This window comes from Rhea americana, unplaced genomic scaffold, assembly GCF_003343005.1.
Source record: "Rhea americana isolate MKP2758 unplaced genomic scaffold, rheAme1 scaffold_386, whole genome shotgun sequence".
Classification (NCBI taxonomy): Eukaryota; Metazoa; Chordata; class Aves; order Rheiformes; family Rheidae; genus Rhea; species Rhea americana.
The window spans coordinates 227785-248462 of record NW_028186519.1 but is presented as its reverse complement, the minus strand read 5'-3'; the positions used below and the strand labels follow the sequence as shown (position 1 = coordinate 248462).

The 20678-nt window shown below is 40.5% G+C and overlaps 1 protein-coding gene across 1 annotated transcript in view; it reads left to right on the top strand.

The window, feature by feature from the left end:
• Positions 1-20344, top strand: part of ANAPC1 (anaphase promoting complex subunit 1) — a 49521-nt gene extending 29177 nt beyond the window's left edge. The window contains exons 26-47 of the mRNA XM_085313452.1: positions 1938-2056; positions 3396-3667; positions 5036-5270; positions 6415-6506; positions 6677-6811; positions 6973-7055; positions 7202-7280; positions 7886-7960; positions 9155-9231; positions 9476-9566; positions 9661-9714; positions 10010-10203; positions 11968-12054; positions 12541-12658; positions 13542-13619; positions 14084-14151; positions 15812-15950; positions 16452-16538; positions 17116-17211; positions 17552-17750; positions 18792-18926; positions 19976-20344. Coding sequence (XP_085169578.1) covers positions 1938-2056; positions 3396-3667; positions 5036-5270; positions 6415-6506; positions 6677-6811; positions 6973-7055; positions 7202-7280; positions 7886-7960; positions 9155-9231; positions 9476-9566; positions 9661-9714; positions 10010-10203; positions 11968-12054; positions 12541-12658; positions 13542-13619; positions 14084-14151; positions 15812-15950; positions 16452-16538; positions 17116-17211; positions 17552-17750; positions 18792-18926; positions 19976-20091 — 2629 coding nt within the window. The 3' untranslated portion in view covers positions 20092-20344. The remainder of the gene's footprint in view (positions 1-1937; positions 2057-3395; positions 3668-5035; positions 5271-6414; positions 6507-6676; positions 6812-6972; positions 7056-7201; positions 7281-7885; positions 7961-9154; positions 9232-9475; positions 9567-9660; positions 9715-10009; positions 10204-11967; positions 12055-12540; positions 12659-13541; positions 13620-14083; positions 14152-15811; positions 15951-16451; positions 16539-17115; positions 17212-17551; positions 17751-18791; positions 18927-19975) is intronic.
• The last annotated feature ends 334 nt before the right edge of the window (positions 20345-20678 follow it).

The window sequence follows — 20678 nt, the reverse complement described above, 5'->3', positions numbered from 1 at the left end:
GCCACCTAGTTTAAAGCCCTCTTTACTAGGCTGGCCAACCTGTCTGCAAAGGCAAATGTGCCCTGCTTGGTGAGGTGAATCCCATCTCTCCCCACCAGTTGTTGGTCTTCAAACCATGTTYCACGGTCATAGAATCTAAAACCCTGTTGCCAACACCAGCGGTGTAGCCAGTTGTTGATTTGGGAAATCTTCCTATTCCTTCTTCCATGCCTCCCCYWAWTKGSMASRMCYWWWARRARRMCMMCYKGGSYYCCMRSCCCYTKRMCMMCMWKSCCMWRRSCMYTKRARKYYTYYTTKRWWKKTTYCMRKTTKKTYYYYKKWWYSKTWRSMMCCMMSWKRAARRRSMRSMRRRGGKKGKWRKYYKRRGRRKSGRMMARSCYTKGKWRSCKTTYMRRMMMSKYYYMWWWYCYTKSCYYYKGSMRGSMRSMAAMCYYYYYWRRRGRRGGGKYSGGKYSGSMRRWWRGSMMCYYYKKYCYCCYYMRSMMKGRAWYMMCCMMYWMMAMCMMYYSKYMSCYYTTCCGAGTGGTCACGCAAGGCACAGGGTCAGACAGGCCAGTTGCTTCCCTTGAGGCCAGGTCYGGGTTCTCCTCATCCTGGAGTGYGCTAAACSTGTTCTTCAACTGCAACTCCAGATCTACAGGAGGACTAGGGGCCTTTCTTCTTTTAGTYYGAGAAGCAACTAGCTTCYRGCCTTCTTCSACAGTGCTGTGCTGTACTATTTCACTCTTCACAGAGTCCTCCAGCAACTCCCCTGCTGCAGRGRATTGGGACTCTGGGAGCAGTAAGGTCTCTGAGAAAGCCCTGTCTATCTCCTGCTCACAAAAWTTTTYTCGCRTGWTTTGCAGCCTACTGACTTYGTCCCACAACTCTTCGACTTGACGACACAAATCCTCAACAACAGCACACCTCTTGCAGGAGGGCAGACCAATCAGTYCAGGCCTTCTGGAGAGGCTCTAAGCACTCCTTGCAGCCTGAGACCTGTAGGGCAGCATCTGCTACAAGAGGCTCTGTCTGGGTTAAACTTCCGACACAGCTGATGTAGCAATTCCCGCAGCTACTGGCAAATGCTTTACGGCGAGTTACAACCRTGTTAGCAAGAGTGGGCGCTTCTAGCACGGGAAGAGGAAAGATATCCTCTTGTACCTAACTACACTCCTCCTGCACAAACTGCTGCATCTGTTCGYTGCACTCCAGGCCTGGCTCTTAAATAGACCTCTTCCTACTACCGACTCACAGGGTACTTGATCCACGCTAAACAAGGGCTAYCTGTGTCAAAAGCCCCAGCTCCCTCTATTCAGGGGGCAACGGAGACTGCTCTTTAGCAGTAGCTATACCCAGCTACAGTGGGTGATAAGTGCTGGGGCTTCTTCCAGGAGAGCTTAAGGCTTCCTGCAGTTGCCCTTGCCCAGCTCCCCTTACCTGTTAGCAGAGTCACTCTCTAGTCCCCTCGTCCCACAAGGGTCAGCAGACCACAATGTCCAACACGGGCCCCAGAAGTTCAAGGCAGAGTTGAGACAATGCTACGCAAACTGCTGGCTCTGTTCGCTGCAATTCTGTACGCAGGTTATTACTAGATGTGATCACTAGTCATAGCAAGATTGCATAMGGCAGTCAACTTTGTTTTGCTTTCTACTTTCATCTTTGTCTCTGATACGACTGCTAAATTATCCATAGTGTATTTAACAACCCCCAGCTTTAAGAAAAATATAGAGGAAAGTTTCAACATGTTGTCAGCATATCTTTGAGGTTAACCTTTTAAACACTGAAGATTTTACTTTACAAGTTTAGCCTACTAAAAAAGTGAAGACAATATGCTGTCTTATAGTCAGAAAAACAACTCGCTAGTGCCTGTTCTGTAGGTTCATTCTGTATCATGTATTTGGAATATTTGTTTGTATTAAGCAATTGGCTTAGTTTTGATTTAATCTCCACAACAGGTTGTTGCAGCTTTGCCAGCGAACCATGGCACTACCTGTCGGACGAGGAATGTTTACTTTGTTCTCGTATCATCCTGTTCCAACAGAACAGTTGCCTATCCCAAAATTGAATCTAACAGGTATGTTGGTCAGCATTTTCTTCAGGGTTTGGTTTGTTGAAGTTGCAATAATTGTCTGCTGGAATACATCTGCTTTCCTGGATAAATGCCCTTCTCAAGAACATAGGAACATGCCCTGCAAATTGTGTTGACTTTAACATAAATAACCCAATTAAAGAATGCACTTTGTCTTCCCTGCAAGTTAATTGCATCTCCAAATGCGTATCTGCAGCTAAACTGTATCTTTCGCAGGCAGTGACTTCTTGCTGTGTTGGARCCTGTGCAGTCACCACACAAGATCCTGCCACTTGAATTCACTGCAACGACAGATTAAATAAATTGCAGCAGAAAGCTATTGACCTATTGGACTAGCTAGAAAGAAAAGGGGGAGTTTGGCCAGTGGCTTTCACAGGTATTTCCTGACAGCAGAGGAATGATGAGGTTTTAGGGAAACGCAGTTCTGCTCTAGGCTCTGAAGGCAGAACACATCCTAGAGATCAGATTCTTTTGCTGCCTATTTTCTCCCAAGTGTGACTCCTTTCCCCTTATTCTTTCYAGKTGCTCCCATTCCCTTCTTGCTTACTTGGCTCTACTCCTTTCCCCTCACACAGTCTAAACTTGTGGTCCTCTGACTTCTGGCCCGTTGTCCCATCTGATAGCTGCCAACAACTGAGRACAAGCAGCAGTGATGCTACCCTGATACATTCTTTCAGCCGCCAGTGACTGGGCTATTTTTGCATTTAACAGAATATGGAGTTTCTTTCAGCAGTTACCCCGTTGCTTTTTGAAGCTATCTAAACTTTTTATCTTCTATGTCTTTTTGTAAAGATTTGCAACTTATGTAGTATTCTGTAGCTTAAGTGTGCTTTATATGACAAAGTAGCTCCTTTTATTGTTTTGAATTTGGCACCTGCTAGTTTCTTGTCCTCAGATGCATAAGGTCAATGTTATTATCTACCACTGGCATCTTATGTTAGCTATGCTTTGAGATGAGTGAAAAAAGTTGCCCAAGGACATGCAGAATTAGGTCAGTATTAGGACCATATTGGACTTGGATACTCCAAAATCCGAATTTCTGTTTTATCTAGTATACTGTGCTTCTGTCATCTGACATGTTTGAAGATACCCTTGACTGTCTTCAGAACAGAAGTGTTACCTAGCACACTGTCAGTGTTTGTTCACTGACAGTATCCTACTGGAGCTGAGAGCTGTTTCTGAAGTTCTTTGGATTAGCACTTTTTAATATTGTTCCTCTGGGATTTCAATGAAACAAGAAGACAGCACTGCTAAACAGAGTTACTCTTTGCTGTTCTCTCTTTTAGTTTGTCTTAGTTGTTTTTAATGATTCTGTCTTGGGCAGGCCGTGCTCCTCCTAGGAACACTACTGTTGACCTTAACAGTGGGAACATTGATGTACCTCCAAACATGGCTTGTTGGGCTAGCTTTCACAACGGTGTGGCTGCTGGACTGAAGATAGCACCTGCCTCACAGATAGATTCTGCGTGGATTGTCTATAACAAGCCAAAAATTGCTGAACTAGCAAATGAATATGCAGGCTTCCTCATGGCTCTGGGTCTCAATGGGCATCTCACAAAACTTGCCACGCTCAATATACATGACTACTTAACAAAGGTGAGGCCTTCTTTCATATGCAATGGAGAGAAATATCTATAGAACTTCAATTCTTTAAACATTAAAAAAAAATCAAATTGTTGTCCCAAAACTGGGTTCTGTTACCCGGTGTGCAAGCATCCAATAGACGCATGGGGTCGAGATATTTGTTTATTTCATTTCTGCGCAGAGATGGGTGCTAGGTGGTAGATCCTCGAAGCTAGCACACCTTCTCATTCTTCATTTTTACACACTTTTCAGGGAGTACTCTATACAAATTTTTCTGTTGGTTACAATTTCATTACATCAGGTATTCTCTCCACACTTGCACTTTAATGTTCCCGTTAATTAGCGTAGAAAGTGGAGAAGAGGTGGTAACATTATTATCATGTCATTTCCATCTCATTATTCATTTAAGGGTGTGTTGTATAGTATGTTGTTAAACCTTAATGAACCTAAGGTTACTTCTGGGTTGTTCTGTTTTTTTTTTCTTGCCTACCTCTCACATTCTTCAAGGTGCTGTGGTTTCATCAAAGTTATTCGGCTGGAGCTGGCTATCCTTTGCAGTACTGTTTTTCTCTCTCCATAGTCCTTAAATCTTGTTAACTATTTGCAGGGTTTTTCTCACAGCATCGCTCCAACAAAGTTGCTTTGAAACACTGAATTGGAAGTTTCCTGATACAGAAGRCTCACAATTACTTCATTAATGTTAGTGTATGACTTATTTCTGTTGAAGAGTTTTTTCTAGCAGTTTTGTTACTAGATCTTTCTGCACTGTGTTGATGCACACCTCATTGTGGTAGGTGAATTACTTCTGCTCATTCTGTATCAAAAAGTTCATGTTGTTAATCTTTCTGCGGTACAGAGTGAGAGCTAGGCTCAAGATTTTATGTAGTTTGCATTAAAAAACTGAAAATCTTGTGTGTTCTTGAAATCCCACCTTAAGTTGTAAGAAGTTGTAAATKTGTGATTTCTTTCAAGCTTATACACCAGTGAACATCAGGCTTGGTGTGAGAGAAGCATTGAAAATGAACTACTAGGGAGATGAGGACCTTTTAAAAGCAAAAACTTCAGGTTTTGTTTCTATTTTTTAAAAAACTCAACTTATTTTTTGGAAACTAAAACTCCCCATTATAACCATGYTTAGCATTTCATTGTGTAAGAATTTCCATTTGGGTTGAAGTCTGCCCCTACAACAAGAGCATAAATTTGGAAAATAACCTTTACACCTGYAACAGCGATTGTTCATTTTCCTTAAGAGATGGATTCATAAAGCTTAACTGCTGTGTATATTTGAAAATGTAAGACTTAAATTTCAGCTGGGATGAGCATTTTTCCCACTCTGAACTTCCCTACCTTATTTCATCATGCATATGTTTCCTGCCTCAGGGCCATGAAATGACAAGTATTGGACTGTTGCTTGGTGTTTCTGCTGCCAAGCTGGGCACAATGGATATGGCTATTACACGGCTCCTGAGCATTCACATACCTGCCCTCCTGCCACCAACTTCAACGGAGCTGGATGTCCCGCACAACGTGCAGGTGGCTGCTGTGATAGGAATAGGCCTCGTTTATCAAGGCACTGCTCACAGGCACACGGCTGAGGTCCTGCTGGCTGAAATAGGTAAGTGCTAACACGGGAAAAATTGGGTGTGGACTAGGGGGTAGAGAGGCAACATGTGCATGTTTTACACAGTGCATCTGTGACCTGAAAATTGTAATGAATCTTTTCTGTTATACCTCTGCCACTGCAATAGTCACCTCTCATTTGCCAAACCCTATCCTCTGCTGTTCAAAGGAATAGATGTTACTGTGAACTCTGTTCTGTATCACAGAAAGTGCTCACTGAATTAGTAGAAATATAATAACAGCACTAGGGCTGGACCTGCATACTTTATCCATGTGGAAATTTTGTCCAAGTAGAACTAGTCTAGGGTGGCCAGCTGTGTGCTAAATGGTCTGTAGTAACGTGTTTCTCCTGACTTGGATGCTATGTATATGGAAATCCTGACTCTCTACAGCACCTGAGCAGATCTGTTGCTTAATGTATGCTTGCTGGAGCTGGCACTTCTCAGACATGTTGTTGTTCRTATCTATCCACAAAGGAGTTGTCCCTTYGRAAACTAGAGACTGAGGCACCCGATGGAAAAAAGCTTATGTCTTGCAAGGACAGTCTGTTTGACTCACTAGGATGGTGGAAGTGGAGCCATCATTTCCTCAAGTCTCTTGTTTCAAATTGTGTAGTTTAAGGCCTTCCAAACAGCTCTCCCTGATAMGTGGTTTTGATCATCTGAACTCTCTGTGTAGTTTTCTGATGTTATTTCTGACAGTTAAGTTTTAATTCATGTTTATATGTAACTCTTCAGTTAAAAGAGGCTACAGTTTATTAAACTGAGAATGGGATAACTTTTAACGAAGTTACATCTATTTTGTTTCTAGTATTTCAATATACAGTCTTTTCTGACTATAGTTTCTGAACTCTGCAGCCAACATTTGATAGGTGTAAATACGTTCAAAATATATGTAATTGTAGCACGRCATTTTTGCTGGATTTATAAACTCTAACCATACCACTTGGCAATATTTACTGCTTCTGGAGGACTTTATCGTTTGATAGAATAACAATTATGGGAGAGAGAACTTTCCTGATTTTGTTGAAGTGCCAGWTTTTTTTTCCTTCATTTCATTAGAAATGTAACGATTGATTAAACTATGTTTATTTATCTGGAATTTTAGAACATGAATCTCACTGTTTTGTTTCTCTCAAGGACGTCCCCCTGGACCAGAAATGGAGTACTGCACTGACAGAGAATCCTATTCGCTTGCATCTGGGCTAGCCTTAGGCATGGTTTGCCTGGGGGTAAGAGCCTCTCTTCATTTAAGCTGCAACTAGTAGAAGAATCATTATGGGTTGGGACAGAGGTGCTGAGAACTGTTTCGTTCTTGCCTCCCAACTGCTTTTGGCCAAATGCACTTTTTTTCTTGCATGAAGAGGCACTTTTCTTATTTCTTCTCCTCTTCATTCCTTAGCATGGCAGTAATTTGATAGGCATGTCAGACCTCAACGTTCCTGAGCAGCTCTACCAGTACATGGTTGGAGGTCACCGGCGGTTTCAAGCAGGAATGCACAGAGAGAAGCACAAGTCTCCCAGTTACCAGATTAAGGTACATATTATAATCTTGCTCGCTTATGCTGAAAATACTGGTGGCTTAGACTACAGTGTGTCTGTTTCTCAGTGCGCCATGGGAGTTTTGAATGCTTATACACATCAGTACAGGCTGTTGCCTTCCTAGTTGCCTAATCTGAAAGTGTTGTATTTTCACAGGAAGGAGACACCATAAATGTGGATGTTACTTGTCCAGGTGCCACACTTGCGCTTGCAATGATCTATCTAAAGACTAATAACAGGTATTAGCCTTGGAATTACTTGGATTTTTTGTAATAATTTGTGGGCATTTAAACTGCCATAATGTTGGCCATGCTTTGTGCAGCTCAGGCAATTTTGTGCATCCAGGTATAATCTCTAAACTCTGTTCCTTTACTATGCTCTGCAGATCCATTGCTGATTGGCTTCAAGCACCAGATACGATGTATTTATTGGACTTTGTAAAACCAGAGTTCCTTTTATTGAGAGTAAGATTTTCTTTTGTTTCATTTCTCAGTTTATTCAACAATGCTAAAAATGCATCTTAAAATCCAGTGCACCCGTCTGTCATGTAGAAGACCTAAATTATCTGATAACTCAGAAATTCATTGCTTGCCTGCCAAACTGAGACCTTCAAACAAATCTCTGCTTGTRGGAGGGCAGTTTGCGTGTTGAGCAGCACTAGAGAGAGACAGAATTTAGAGAGAAATATTTGAACAATACATTTCATGAGGAGTCTTAAATTAAATTGAATAGTAAATTTCTTTMGCTTTTCTCAATGAACTTCACTGACTAAAAAATCAGTCAGGCCTGAGGGATCTGTTACAGGTACATACTATACTTCAGCTTCTTTACTAGCTGTATATACAAACCTCAAGAGAATTTATTATGGGACTCCTTTGTCTGCAAACAGAATGTGAAATTCCTGAAAACAAGAGTTTTTGATATGAAGGCTGAGAAGCAATTAAAGAGCTGCTGGGGGTAGCTAGATTTTCTGTTCTTTCTGGATGCATTTCTTATAGTTAAGAAAAAAAAACAGTTATCATTGTGTACTTTTTTCCTTCCTTACATTTTGGCTTTCTCACCTTTCTAGACCCTGGCTCGATGCCTGATTTTGTGGGATGATATCTTGCCCAATTCCAAGTGGGTCAATAGCAATGTGCCTCAAGTAGGTATTTACACTTAATGTGTTTGCTTCCAAATTTTACATCTCTCTGAATAGTCTCTCAAATTCCTTTGTCACATGATCTTCACAGTAAAACACATGTTAATTTGTAATATTTCTTTGCTATATGAAACTTACTRTGATGTAGGAAAAACTGTGGGCTGGACCAACAGCTCTGTTTTTACAAAAGTCTTGATGGGCTAAATAAATCTTGATGGGCCATTGAAGAAAGGCCGTTAGAATGAAGGTAATGGGCACAAACTACAACATGAGAATTTCTGCTTATATATGAGGACAAGAAGAAGTGTTCACAGTGTGGGTAGTCAAATATTAGGAGAGGAGCTCAGAGAGTCTGTGTGATATCCATCTTTGAGGTTATTCAAAGCTAAAMCAGATAAGGCCCTGAGCAAACCTGATCTAGCTTTGAAGGTGGCCTCCTTTGAGCAGAGGCTTGAACCAGAGGCTTCCAGAGTTGCCTTCCTGTGAGACATTTCAGGTATTGTTGGACCAAAGACTGCAATCAAGACAAGTTTTGAATTTGATATTCACACAACAGAAGATTGTTGCACTGGATTTCTGGACCACGATGGAAGTGTTGGGGACTCTTTGTAGAGTATATTGATGCTTTAGAGCTAGAGAAGAGAGGATTGAAGAGAGGTACAACTCTTCAAGATGAAGAAAGAGCCAGAAGGAGAAAGGCATTAAACTTTTCTCCACATACATGAGACAAGAAGCCATATGCAAAATTGCTGCAAGGAGATTTCAGCTGAGCATTAGGAATAACTGTCTAACAATGAGATCAGCAATACTCCAAGATATGTTGCATAGAGCATGGATTTACCACCACTGGAGTTTTTAAGAACAAGTCAGATATTTATCTGTCAGAAATACAGGATGCAGGTGGACAGGATGGCCTCCTTAGGAGTCATCTGGTTCTGTTTTGAGTACATACAGTGACAGGTTCTGACACAATTTTGCCATTGCCTTTAGAAGTCTTTAAGAAACCAGATATGTGAGCATTGAAAAGCATCCCTTTTGGATCAGAAGTGTGATGAAGCAATAGCTAGTGGAAGAAGTTAACTTTTGTAATCCTGTGAAACAGACCTTCTGTTCTGTATGATTTATGAACCCTAGGTGTCAGAAACGTTCAGAGAGGATCCTGTGGATCACTTTTTCTACCTTTTGTGCTTTTTACAGATCATAAGAGAGAATAGTATATCCCTTCATGCAACAGAGCTGCCTTCGTCTGAAGACCTGAGTTTAGAGACACTGGCGTAAGTAACACAGCAAAGATTGGTTGCAGCTAGAGAGGAAGATTGTATAAAGCCAAATTTTACTTCTGAAATGTGCAACCTAAACTTATAGAGATACCAATATGTAAAGAAAATCTATTCCTTGATATTCAGGGAATTTTTTTCTCAGCTTACTTTAGAGGAGGAATCTTTTTTTATATAGTGAGGAAGTTGGTGATGCTTATTCAGATGAGTAAAAGAGATACTCGTTTATGTTGCTTATTAGGCAAGCTCATGTCTACATCATTGCTGGTGCATGTTTATCACTGGGATTTCGATTTGCTGGTTCAGAAAATATGGCAGCATTTAAGTGTTTGGTAAGAAGTTTTTGTACTTTTCCCCCTAGATTTCCTATAGAGTTATAATCTRTCTTTTGTATCCCTGTTTAATATATGTTTCTTTTCTTTCCAGTACAAATATGCAACAGATTTCCTAAAATGTTTGTCATCACCAACAGCTTCAATAGTAAGTTCTTTGAAGATTTTTTTCGGTGGAAGGGAGACTGTGATATACTTCTACCCTCACTGAAGTCTTAATGCAAACAAAAACATCCCTTTTACTTTTCTGTCTTACTGAATGAATTTATAGAATGTGACAGGGCTGTGAATCATTTTTATTAAGGACTTTGCTGGTTCTCCACTCTCCCTGTTTCTGTGGAACGTGATTTTTGAGCTCGAGTAGAGAACTACAGACTAAGTCTGATCAACAGCATATATTTGACTACAGAAGTATAATAACTCTTTTCCTAATGTGCTTGAAGACAGGTCACTATAATCTTGAAACATGCTTGAGTGTCTTGCTACTGTCTCTTGCAATGGTGATGGCTGGCTCTGGAAACCTGAAGGTTCTTCAGCTTTGCCGTTTCATGCATAAGAAGACAGGCGGAGAGATGAACTACGGGTTCCACCTGGCTCACCACATGGCTTTGGGGCTCCTCTTTCTGGGAGGAGGAAGGTAACTTGCATTTCCAAAGACAACCTTTTTCATCTTCCACCTTCACTGTGGAAGCTGAAGCAATGTGCAGAAAAGCATGAGGGTTTTTGAGCTCCAAAGGGTGTCAGAAGATAACTCATAGGCAAATGACAGAGATGTTTTCTGGAGGAGGAGGATTTGCATGTCTTTGACTCTGCTTTGGGTCCTGAGGATTCTTTTCCTGTTTTTCTGTACTCATACCTACATTTGCTGCTTTTGATATTTCAGTATCAGTTGTTTGATCTTTTATTTGTCACCTCATGTTTAATAGTGTACACGCAGTGAACCTCCTCATATTTGGACTCATGGAGATTGAACAGTCTCTTAGAATTTAGAAAGCTGATGACAAACAGCAGAAATTGTCACAGCTGTTAGCAGCTTGTTTTCATGTCAAAGCTCAGCTTGTGCACAGAACAGTTCTGGATCAAGCTTTTAGTAGTTACTAGCATTTGAATATTTTTGTATATTATAAAGTAGAGGAGGATAGAGCCACGACAGTCTAGTAAGTGTAGTGCTTTGAAGTGGCATGCCTAAATGTACCAAAGAGATCGTGGCAGCTACTCAGTTTTGGGATTGGGAGGAGCAACTGTGCTTGTGTCCACCCTGGAAGAGAACTATCTCTTTCCTCCACTGGTTTCTCCGTTTGCTTAAATTGCTCCTTCTTTTAGCCCTCCTTTCTGTCAGGATAACCTGATACAACTTAAGGTCAGTCAGCAAAACCACTTGCCTTCAGTGGCTACATTCCTCCAGACATTCTCTGGACAGATTCATTTGCATCATTTTCATCTTCCTTTTTTTCTCCTATGTCTTGATGCTCATCGCTTACTGCCTCTTAAGCATTCTTTGAATGCAGTATCCACCACCTTCCTGCCACACTCCAGTTGGCCAGAATTTAGTATTTTCTGCTTAGTTCTTTCTTCAGCTTAGTTTCCTTAAATGCATACTCTAGCACAAAGCTTTATAGAGCTACATGACAGATAGCTCAGGCAATATGAATTTTTATTGGCCATCTCTCTGGTGCCAAATTCTTTTCCTTGGCCTTCCACTGACTTGAGCAGAGCCTTTGACTTCTGAGGACTACAGTCAGAAAACACAGGATACTTCATTCTTCCTGACTTAGTAGAAGTGAGAATTTGGCACCTACCTCTGTTTTGTCTTCTCTTAATGCTGACATGGCTTTTCCATCATCTTTGTTATRTATTAGGCACACTCATCTCCTAGGATTGTTACTATTTTAAGAGTGCTGCCTTTCCAGCAATATTGTTCCCTGTTTTGCAACAGACAAAACAAACATCAATGCCAAAGTAATTTCCATTTTGTCCAGGCCTTAAAAAAAGAAAAAAAAAAAAAAAGAAAAAGCAGAAAAAACCCTCACCAAACTCTCAAGTGTGGCAGCTTGGAAACTGTCCCCATTGTCTGGAAGATCTAGACATTCATCTAGACATTTACTATTTTTTTTTTAATATGTAGTCACATAGAGATGTTTTCTATTGCAAATGCAAGTCTTAGTGTCTTGTAGATATTACATTACTTAGAAATGGCATAGGAATGTTTCTGGCTTATGTTCATTTCCCACTGCTACATGTTCATTTTGCCTACTGTAGGAACACCTCTGCAAATTCATTGCATTTCTGCACTTCACTGTTGTCCTTCCCTTTTGTGGGATGCAAAAATATTTTGAACACCTCTGGTAGAGTTGCCAGTAATTGTTAGCACTGAAAACTAATAGAAAATGTTTTCCTGCAGATACTCRCTGAGCACTTCAAATTCTTCAATTGCTGCTCTCCTTTGTGCACTGTACCCTCATTTCCCTGTTCACAGCACAGACAATCGGTAAGAGTTTTGTATGATTTGTATTTTCTTAATTTAAGCTAAATCTCCTTGCAAAAGAAGTTACCGACAGACAAATGATCTAGAACTTTTACCTAGATACCTTATAAATAATTTTTGGAGGCTTTCCACAGCTATAGCARCCTGAAGAAATAAGTGTAGATTTAGGATGGTAGTAGTGATTTTTGATCAGCAAAGAAATGCAAGCAGATTTCTTGAGGCTCTACTCCTTGCTACTGTGGCATAGCTATTCCAGCAGAAAAGTTTACTTGCAAGGTCTGTCCGTTTATGACTCTTAATCAGTTTTAAATATGTGATTCATGAAGTCTTGTCCTGTTAGCTRAAGTGCTGGAAGTGCTAATGTTACCAAAATTTAAAAAAGCTACTATGTTACTACAAATTTCATGCTTGTTTGACAGCTGTAGTTGGCTATTGAGCTGTGTGCAGTTTAGTATACAAAGGTGCAGAATTCCTTATTCCCGCACACAGGTACCATCTTCAGGCCTTACGTCACTTGTATGTGCTGGCAGCAGAACCTAGACTCTTGACACCTGTTGATGTGGATTCAAACACTCCTTGTTATGCACTGATAGAGGTTACGTACAAGGTAATGGGTCTGGGAGGGGAGAAAGAGAGAAGGCCTTTGCGAAGGTGTGGGAAACGATTGAAAATGCTGATATACCAAAGGCATGCTGTTTTCATTGTTGTGGCCAGCATCTTGGGTTTATTTTCAAGTTGTGGAGACAAACCAAACTCTTTAGGCAAATATTTGAAGAGATGTGCTCAGCCCACTCACAAATTGTATGTGCTTTGACACCTTGAGGGCAGAACATGGGACATGTGTAAGAGGCACCATAAAGTCTTCAGACAGTCAAGTGTGTAAAAACTAAGCTAGGGTCACAGTCCTCATCTTTCTGAAGAGGGGGCACAGAGGTTGTTGGAACTGGCAATGATTTTAACAGCCTTTCCCTAATTCTGCCAAAACTGGCAAGTTAGTGGCTTTCCCTGATGCTTGCATTATGTGTCTTTTGGGGAGGAGTCCCCTTCCTTTATGCAGGATTTATTGTTTACAGATTAACATGAGACAGATGATGCCCTTGAGAGGACTAAAGAAAATGTTGCTGGGATTTGAGGGGAGAAAAGCTTCAGAGCAGATCCTTCGTGGATCTGGCAAAAGTGATGAAATTCTGTTAGTGATTGTTGCTGCGAAAGGCTAGCTTTGACAGTATAGKTTACTTTTCAAACCTTTGGATTTTCAGCTGCAGCATGCCTGGTTTGCATTGTGTTGTGCATTGGTCCATCTGTGGGAAACATTCCTTTAATTTAGACTTGCATCCTGTGATGTTAAGAGCAATGTCAAGCCATGTATTTAATCTGAACCCAGCAACAGGAACTGACTGACCTCTGCCAGCTTAATGAGGAGCATGTTTTCTTTCTATTTGCGTTGAAATGAGCCTTACTAATACGTGAATGTTGGTGGCATTTTAAAGGGTACACGGTGGTATGCAGAAGCCACGGAGGAACTGATGGCACCCACTCTTCTTCCAGAGCTTCACTTACTGAAGCAGGTAAAGGAAGTCTCCACTGTAATGAGAAGTCTAATTGCTCAGATTCTGTGCCACACTTGCTGCAAGAAGAGACTAAAGTGACTTTTCTTTGATTTTCTGTCTAACCTCAGACAGATCCCTGTTCAACCTTAGCCAGACTCTGGGCAACTCTGTGCTATGGTAATGGCTCTCAAGACAATTCCGTCACTGAGGTGTGCAAGCTAACTTCTTCCATGCCCTACTCCTTGGACTTGACTGTCACTTGCTTTTATGATCTGATATAGCAGGGAGATTCCGCATGCCAGAGAACTTCACTGTAGGAGAAACAAAGCTGGGTCCTCTTCACTCTGAATTTTAAGGGCAGGTAGTACTTTAAAGGGGCATGTGTTCTTCTGAAGGCAGAGAAAGAACTTTAGGCTTATCTGGAAAACTCTTGATTTTATGAATCTGCTTATATCTAGTAATAAAAATGCTTGCATTGACAGATCAGAGTGAAGGGACCACGGTACTGGGAATTATTAATAGATTTAACCAAGGGAACGCACCATCTCAAGTAAGTATTCTTTATATTACTTAACTGGTTAATGACCTTGTAGGTGTTTTTTTCTTTTCTTTTCTTTCTCTTTTTTTTTTTTTTAACCTCCTGTAGTTATAACACCTACGGTTTGTAAAGAATTTGGGTTTTAATTGGTTCGCTGTTATGCATTTGGCAGCACTTTAAGGTGAAGACAGAAACTGCATAGTTGGTTTCACCTGTTGTGAATTATTCATGCAAAAACAGGGTGGGGGAAAACTTGATAGTAAAAACCACAAATATTGGCAGCGGGATTGAGTAGTACCAGAAACTACCTTAAACTCATAGTTTTAGTTTTGAGTTGAGTTGATGTGATGTCATATTTCCCAAGCTGTTGATACATGAGTTAGCTAACTATTACTGCTTTGTGAAATATTTTTCTGATGTTACAAGAAGCACACAAAGTCGTGCTTAATGCATTTTAACTTATGTTTTAACTCACCATTGGGCAACTGTGAAAAACAGAAATCTTACCGGAATAAAGTTTCAGTAGGTAAAATAATTCTCACCTTTGTGCCTAACAGTTTACAATGTAACTTGTCACTGTGAATAGTATAGAAGAAACCAGCTGTATTTTTCATCAGTTATGTAATTACTCTGATTACTTTAAGTGACTCTGAGATTAGATTAAGTGCTGTAATGCAGCATACCTTTAAAGATAACCAACAGAACTGCTGCAAAATGCAGAGTTGCCTGGATCAGAAGGCACGTGCTGATTTATCTGCTGCACTGTAGCTGGTAGAAACCTGYGTTTTTCCTACTGGGTTGACTCTTTCTTTTAAACTGATCATGTTTTGGAACTTGTCTGTCTGAAAAAGCCTTTTTGTGCTGCTGCAGCAGAAAGCAACTTGGGTAATCAGGAAACTTGCCTCCTTTGGAATTCACCTCTTCCCTCAGACTCCAGATGCTTTGAATCTGTCAGCTCTCCCTCCTATCAGAAGGCTGATATGTTTTCCTATCCACAGCCCTTTAAAATAGTAGAGACCTGGCTGGCTGGTGGTGTTTTGGAGACGTGCACATGTGTGGGAGAAATCTTTTTTTCTGTCTTACTGCATGTGAATTGCTGCTATGTTGTTATGCTAAGTAGTTAGTTTCAGWACAGGTAATGTAGTTATTTTAAGGGCACCCATGGGTCTGAAGTCAATTGCACTGTTGATATCACTCTAAATCAGATAAAACATGCAGCTGCTTTGCAGCARTGCTGCTTTCAACTGTTGCAYGTTTCTGTTTGTAGGCTTGGTCAGGAATGTCAGGGTTTTTCTGAATCAAGGAAGGACTTCTTCACCATCACAGCATGCCCATAAACCAATAGATACTTATGTGGTTGTCCTTGGCGGTGGGAGCTCATCCTTTAATGATCTAGCAAGAACTTGCATTGGTTCCAGAAGGTTATATTCCTTGTATCAGTATGGCTTACCCTTTTTTTCCTCTTCCATTGTCTGCCACTGCATCATCATTTGAGAGCGGCCTGCCCTGTGAGAAAGCAAGATTTCTATGTATATGCATGTGGGACAGGGTTTAAATAATCGGGGCAAAGGATATTATCACATAAGGCTGTTGCATTTCATGCATCTTTTACAGGTCTACCTCATTGTATATAAATACCAACGTGAAGTAAGCATAGTTGTTCTTATTTCAGGTCGATTCTTTCTAAGGGTGGCGTCTTGTATGTGAAACTGAGAGCTGGGCAGCTCTCATACAAGGAGGACCCGATGGGCTGGCGCAGTCTCTTAGCACAGACTGTTACTCACAGAAACTCTGAAGCTCGAGCATTCAAGGTATTGCTCCCAAATTGGTTTTCTAGCTGGAGCAGAGCAGCAGTGAGACCTCTGTTTACATAGACAATATGGTATATAGCAGTGCAGGCTGGTAAATCCTCGTTAAAAAGAGCTTTAGTGGTGATGCATCTAAGGACAGACTGGCAGTGAACTGGGAATGACACCTGTAGAATGGTTGAGACACACAGCTGCTCATGCTGTATTTTTCAGCTCTGCCACATGATTATGGGTATTAAAGTTATTTACTTGGCTTCAGGGAAAGGAAGTCTGGTGGCTTTCATAGGGCAYGGGATGAGCTTGGGCCAAGAGCCACCATGTGCATATGCATTTGTTGTGGACAGACAGAAGTGTCAGACTGATTTTACCCATGATGTGCTTTCTGTAGGTTGCAGTGTTCTCATTTGTGTGCTGTAGAGGAAAAGGGTGGATGTAAATTGCTATTTTTTTTGTGCAGTAAAACAAAAAAGTTCATGTTAAGAGTATGTTTTAATCTGTTTTTAGCCAGAAGCAATTTCGGCTTTCACTTCCGATCCTGCTCTGTTTTCATTTGCTGATTATTTTTGCAAACCAACTGTGAACATGGGCCAGGTATGATACTTAGAGGTGGACTAACCATTGTTTCTTTTTTTCATAAAATAAAAAGTAGGAAAATCTATGTTAAAGTGTGGGGAGCAGAGTTCAGTGATACAGTCCTTCAGTTGGTGGGCACTGGGAATATTGTAAGGGATGTTCTGTAATACAAAAGAGGCAAAACAGTGTTGACCGTACAGATTATTTTCCATTGTTTTCATCATAGTTTCTGTTAGTTGTATTAGAAAATGCACCAGTTGTATTCACTGCAGAATGTGTTTTAACAAATGCCGAGAGCCCTGCTTAGTGTCCTGCAGTATTTAGGTGAAATCACAGCAGAAGTGTTGGGTTTTTGCATGGAGAACTGTTTCTCTGTGCAAAATGACTTAAGGGAGGAAGTAAAATATAAGTACGTCTTGGCTAGTTTTAATAAGCACGAGAACTAAAGCAAGCTATGTACCATTATTATCTATCATTAATTTATGTAATGTCAGTGTATGGGTTAACTGCAATGGAAGGAAATGTGTGCAATGTAAGAACCTGTAATAAGTTGTACCTAGCATGTGCACTTTGTAAAACATGTGTCTTTTATCAGAAACAGGAAATCCTGGATCTTTTCTCCTCAATTCTTTATGAATGTGTTACTCAAGAAAATCCAGAGATGCTGCCCACRTACATAGCAATTGATCAGGTGAAGTAAATACTATTTTGTTTAATAGCCATACTTTGGTGCAAGACTTGTTAGTTGCGTGCACTTCTACAAACATCAGGAAGAAAGAGTGGTAAACATATTACTGAGCTTGCAGGGAGACAGAAGAGATTTTAAAGCAATTTGGAAAACAGTCTGAGGTAATGAAGACCGAAATTACACAAGAAACATTATTCGACGGTTTTTCTCAGTAGGTACTTAGAAAGGGTGCACTTAGAGTGTGTTCTTGAGCATGTTCATTCACTTCGTGTTTATGACAGCAACATTTGTTTCCTCGTATAGTTCACATTTTTCTAATTGCTTTGTATTTCCCCTCTGCTAGGCTGTGAGGCGATTAGAAAGAAGAGAAATGTCAGAGACATTTGAACTGTGGCAGATAAAGCTGGTGTTAGAATTTTTCAGTTCCCGAAGTCACCAGGAGAGGATGAGCAGGAATCCAAACCGAGGACTCTTCATGAACTCTGAATTTCTGCCTGTGATGAAGTGCACTATTGATAATGCTTTGGATCAATGGCTTCAAGGTATAGAGAACATTAATACTATGGTCATGGGCACAATTCAGCATTCTTGTCCTTCTGCCAGTCCAGGTGCACTTTTACCTCAAAATACTGCCAAACGATAACTGAAGCAAAGCACTTGTATGTTAGCATAAAACAGCTTGTCTGGCTTTTTAGCCTTATGGTCATGTCACATACAGGAGCAAAACAACATTTTGTTTTTAGAATTGAAGGGAAGACTTATATGAGACAATTTACATAAGAAATCTGAAGTCATGTCCGAATACTGCTTCTTTGTAACTCTTTTGTATTTTGCCTACCCGCTGTTGGTTTCAATTTTCTTTAACTTGCTACTGGAAGTCAGTCAAGGGAAAGAATAGAATATGCTATGCACTTTTAAATCTGTATATCTAATTGTTGGCCAGATTGAAATCCGTAACCAAAGCTTACATTATTGATTCTAAGCAGTCCATTTTTTTTGTGCAAGTCTTCATCTCTTAAATATTTCCATGAATACAGGCAGCTCTGAAAGCTGAAGTGTTCTCTTAAGGCTAGTCCTACTATAATTTTAAAATCTCAAACCTAGTGATGTGTATCCTTTTTAGTAAGAAAGCAATATTTCAATATTGTTTTGAGTACTTCTGTTTGTATGTGTGTGAATGCGTCCATCATCTTGTACAGCTGAGTGAAAAATTAAGATAGTAAGTTTTTGGTGTAGTGGATTGGGTGTAAACTATTCATTGAAGAATTGTTTGATGGCTCCGTTGGGTGGAAAGTTGAGTTAATGTGAAAGGCTGTATTTCCTAGGGAAACCTTTTCTAATGTCTTATTGGGAGACTTTTCTAGCAGAAGTGAGGGGTGACCACAGTAGAGGAAGGGGATTAGGCTGAAGAATGACCACAGCAGACGGAAGAAAGTTTGCAAACCAGCCCTCAGCTTGCCCTGTATCAGRAGATGGAGAGACCCTTTTCAGCAGGCACTTCCTGTAGCACAAAAAAATTGTCTCACCTTTTGTTYCATTCCACAAATGCTCCCCGAGCTTCATCAGATTGTCTTATGTTACAGCTGGAGGAGACATCTCTTTGCATTCCTACTTAAGTGGGCAGCCTACAGAAGAATCCCAACTGAGCATGCTTGCTTGCTTCCTCATTTACCACTCAGTCCCAACACCAAGCCAGCTGGCAGCTGGAGGCTTAGAAGGTAGGGTTGGAGTGCAACACATCGTGCTGAACTGACGGACACATTTTGGGGGTTTATGCTGTATATTAAGAGGAGTATATCCTGTACATTATGTGGCAATGTGCATTTCCTCTGAAAGCTGTGCCATCATTTTTTTTGTCTTTGTGAATGGTACTAATGTATAAGGTAGACACTTTAAGCAGGACTAAAGAAGTCAGAATTAGCCGATATAAAAGCATCTTGGCCTTTTCTTGACCTCAAGTGACTGTGTTCCTAAAGAGCAGCAAGACTAGATGAGAGAGGCTTTGACAGAGGAAATCAACCTTTTTGTTATGTTAGCCTTATTCTGAATGTCAATAAGTCTTTTTCCTTTAAGAACCTAGTCAGTGATCACTCGTTCTAGGTTTCTAATGGTAATGTGATCTGGAAACTGGAAATTCTGAGCCCTTTAATTTGACAGCTTTTCTTTTGCCCTCCCTCAACCCTGCCTGAGGATATACCACTCCTTGTTCTCCTTGTTTGCTTGCCTAAGGACTGGCTTAGTTTCTTGGGTTGTTATTAAAAAAAAAAAAAAAAAAGAATGCAGCTAGGGTTTGATTTGGGGAACTCCGTGGCTTCCCTAGGGGATGTGAAATGAATGTTGCTACCTCAGTGGTGAGCGAGAGGAATCTATTGCTGAAGCCTTATTTGAGGCCACAGGCCTCTGGCCCAGAAGACTTTGCAAGCCATGCCATCCTGGGCTTTTCTTGGATATTTTTGGGTCGGATGCCTGTGCATTTATTCAGGTCAAAAAACGTCTATCCTACTTTGCTATGTCCTCTCTGCCTGTTACAAGCCTCTATTCTGGGAGTTCCTGCCATCCTAAACAAACTTGAGATGTCTTTAAATTCTGCTTGGTTAGGCAGTAAAATTTTCATTAATACAGTGTTGCAGCAAAATGAATGGCGAGAAGCGCATCTCTAGAAATACAAACCTGCACACTGACTGATTCTGTGGTCTACTAATAACTCTCTTCCTGGGCACGTGTAACACCAATATGTAATTGTTTTCTTTTTCTCTAATCTCTTTAGGAAGTACGAACTTCTCTGAGCTGCTTTTGAAGTTCAAGCAATTGAATATGCCAGTTCGTGCGCTGCTAAGGCTTGCTCCTCTGTTGCTTAGAAATCCACAATCCATGGTGCTGTAGTTACGCCAGCATGTAAACTCAYGACATTCATTTTACATGTGGTGACTGAACAATAGAGCCAGATGTGCACTGATTCATGTTATTTGAAAGACAGGTAAAATGTGCTTTAATTTTGTAACTTTTCAAACGACAAAAACTTCAAAACTTGTCCCTACATGTGTTGACTGTGAGCAGGAGTTATTTATAAATTGTTACAATGAATTAAGAAATGTGTAAAAGTGAACTAATAAATAAATTTACTTTTGTAACTAAAGCTTGTTTACAAATATATCTTTTGTGGTGAATTCTGAAAAGACCTTGGCTGGGAACCATATAATTTCCTTGTTTTGATAACTCCTTTGCCTATAGKGTATCTTAATCTGCTCCTATGAGGTACTAGATTTTAGAAGATAGGCAGCCCAGAAGAAGCCAAACTTGCTTTTCCACTGGGGGTATCAGACTAGGAAGGAAAGCAAACTGCCTGCCACACTGCTCAGATTGTGCCAAGTAATGCTGTTCAAGAACTGGCATGATTTTTTGGTCTTTCACGTGACTTCTCTCTGACAGGCTACTGGGTGTCTCTTGTGTAAGCATTCTTACTCTAAGTA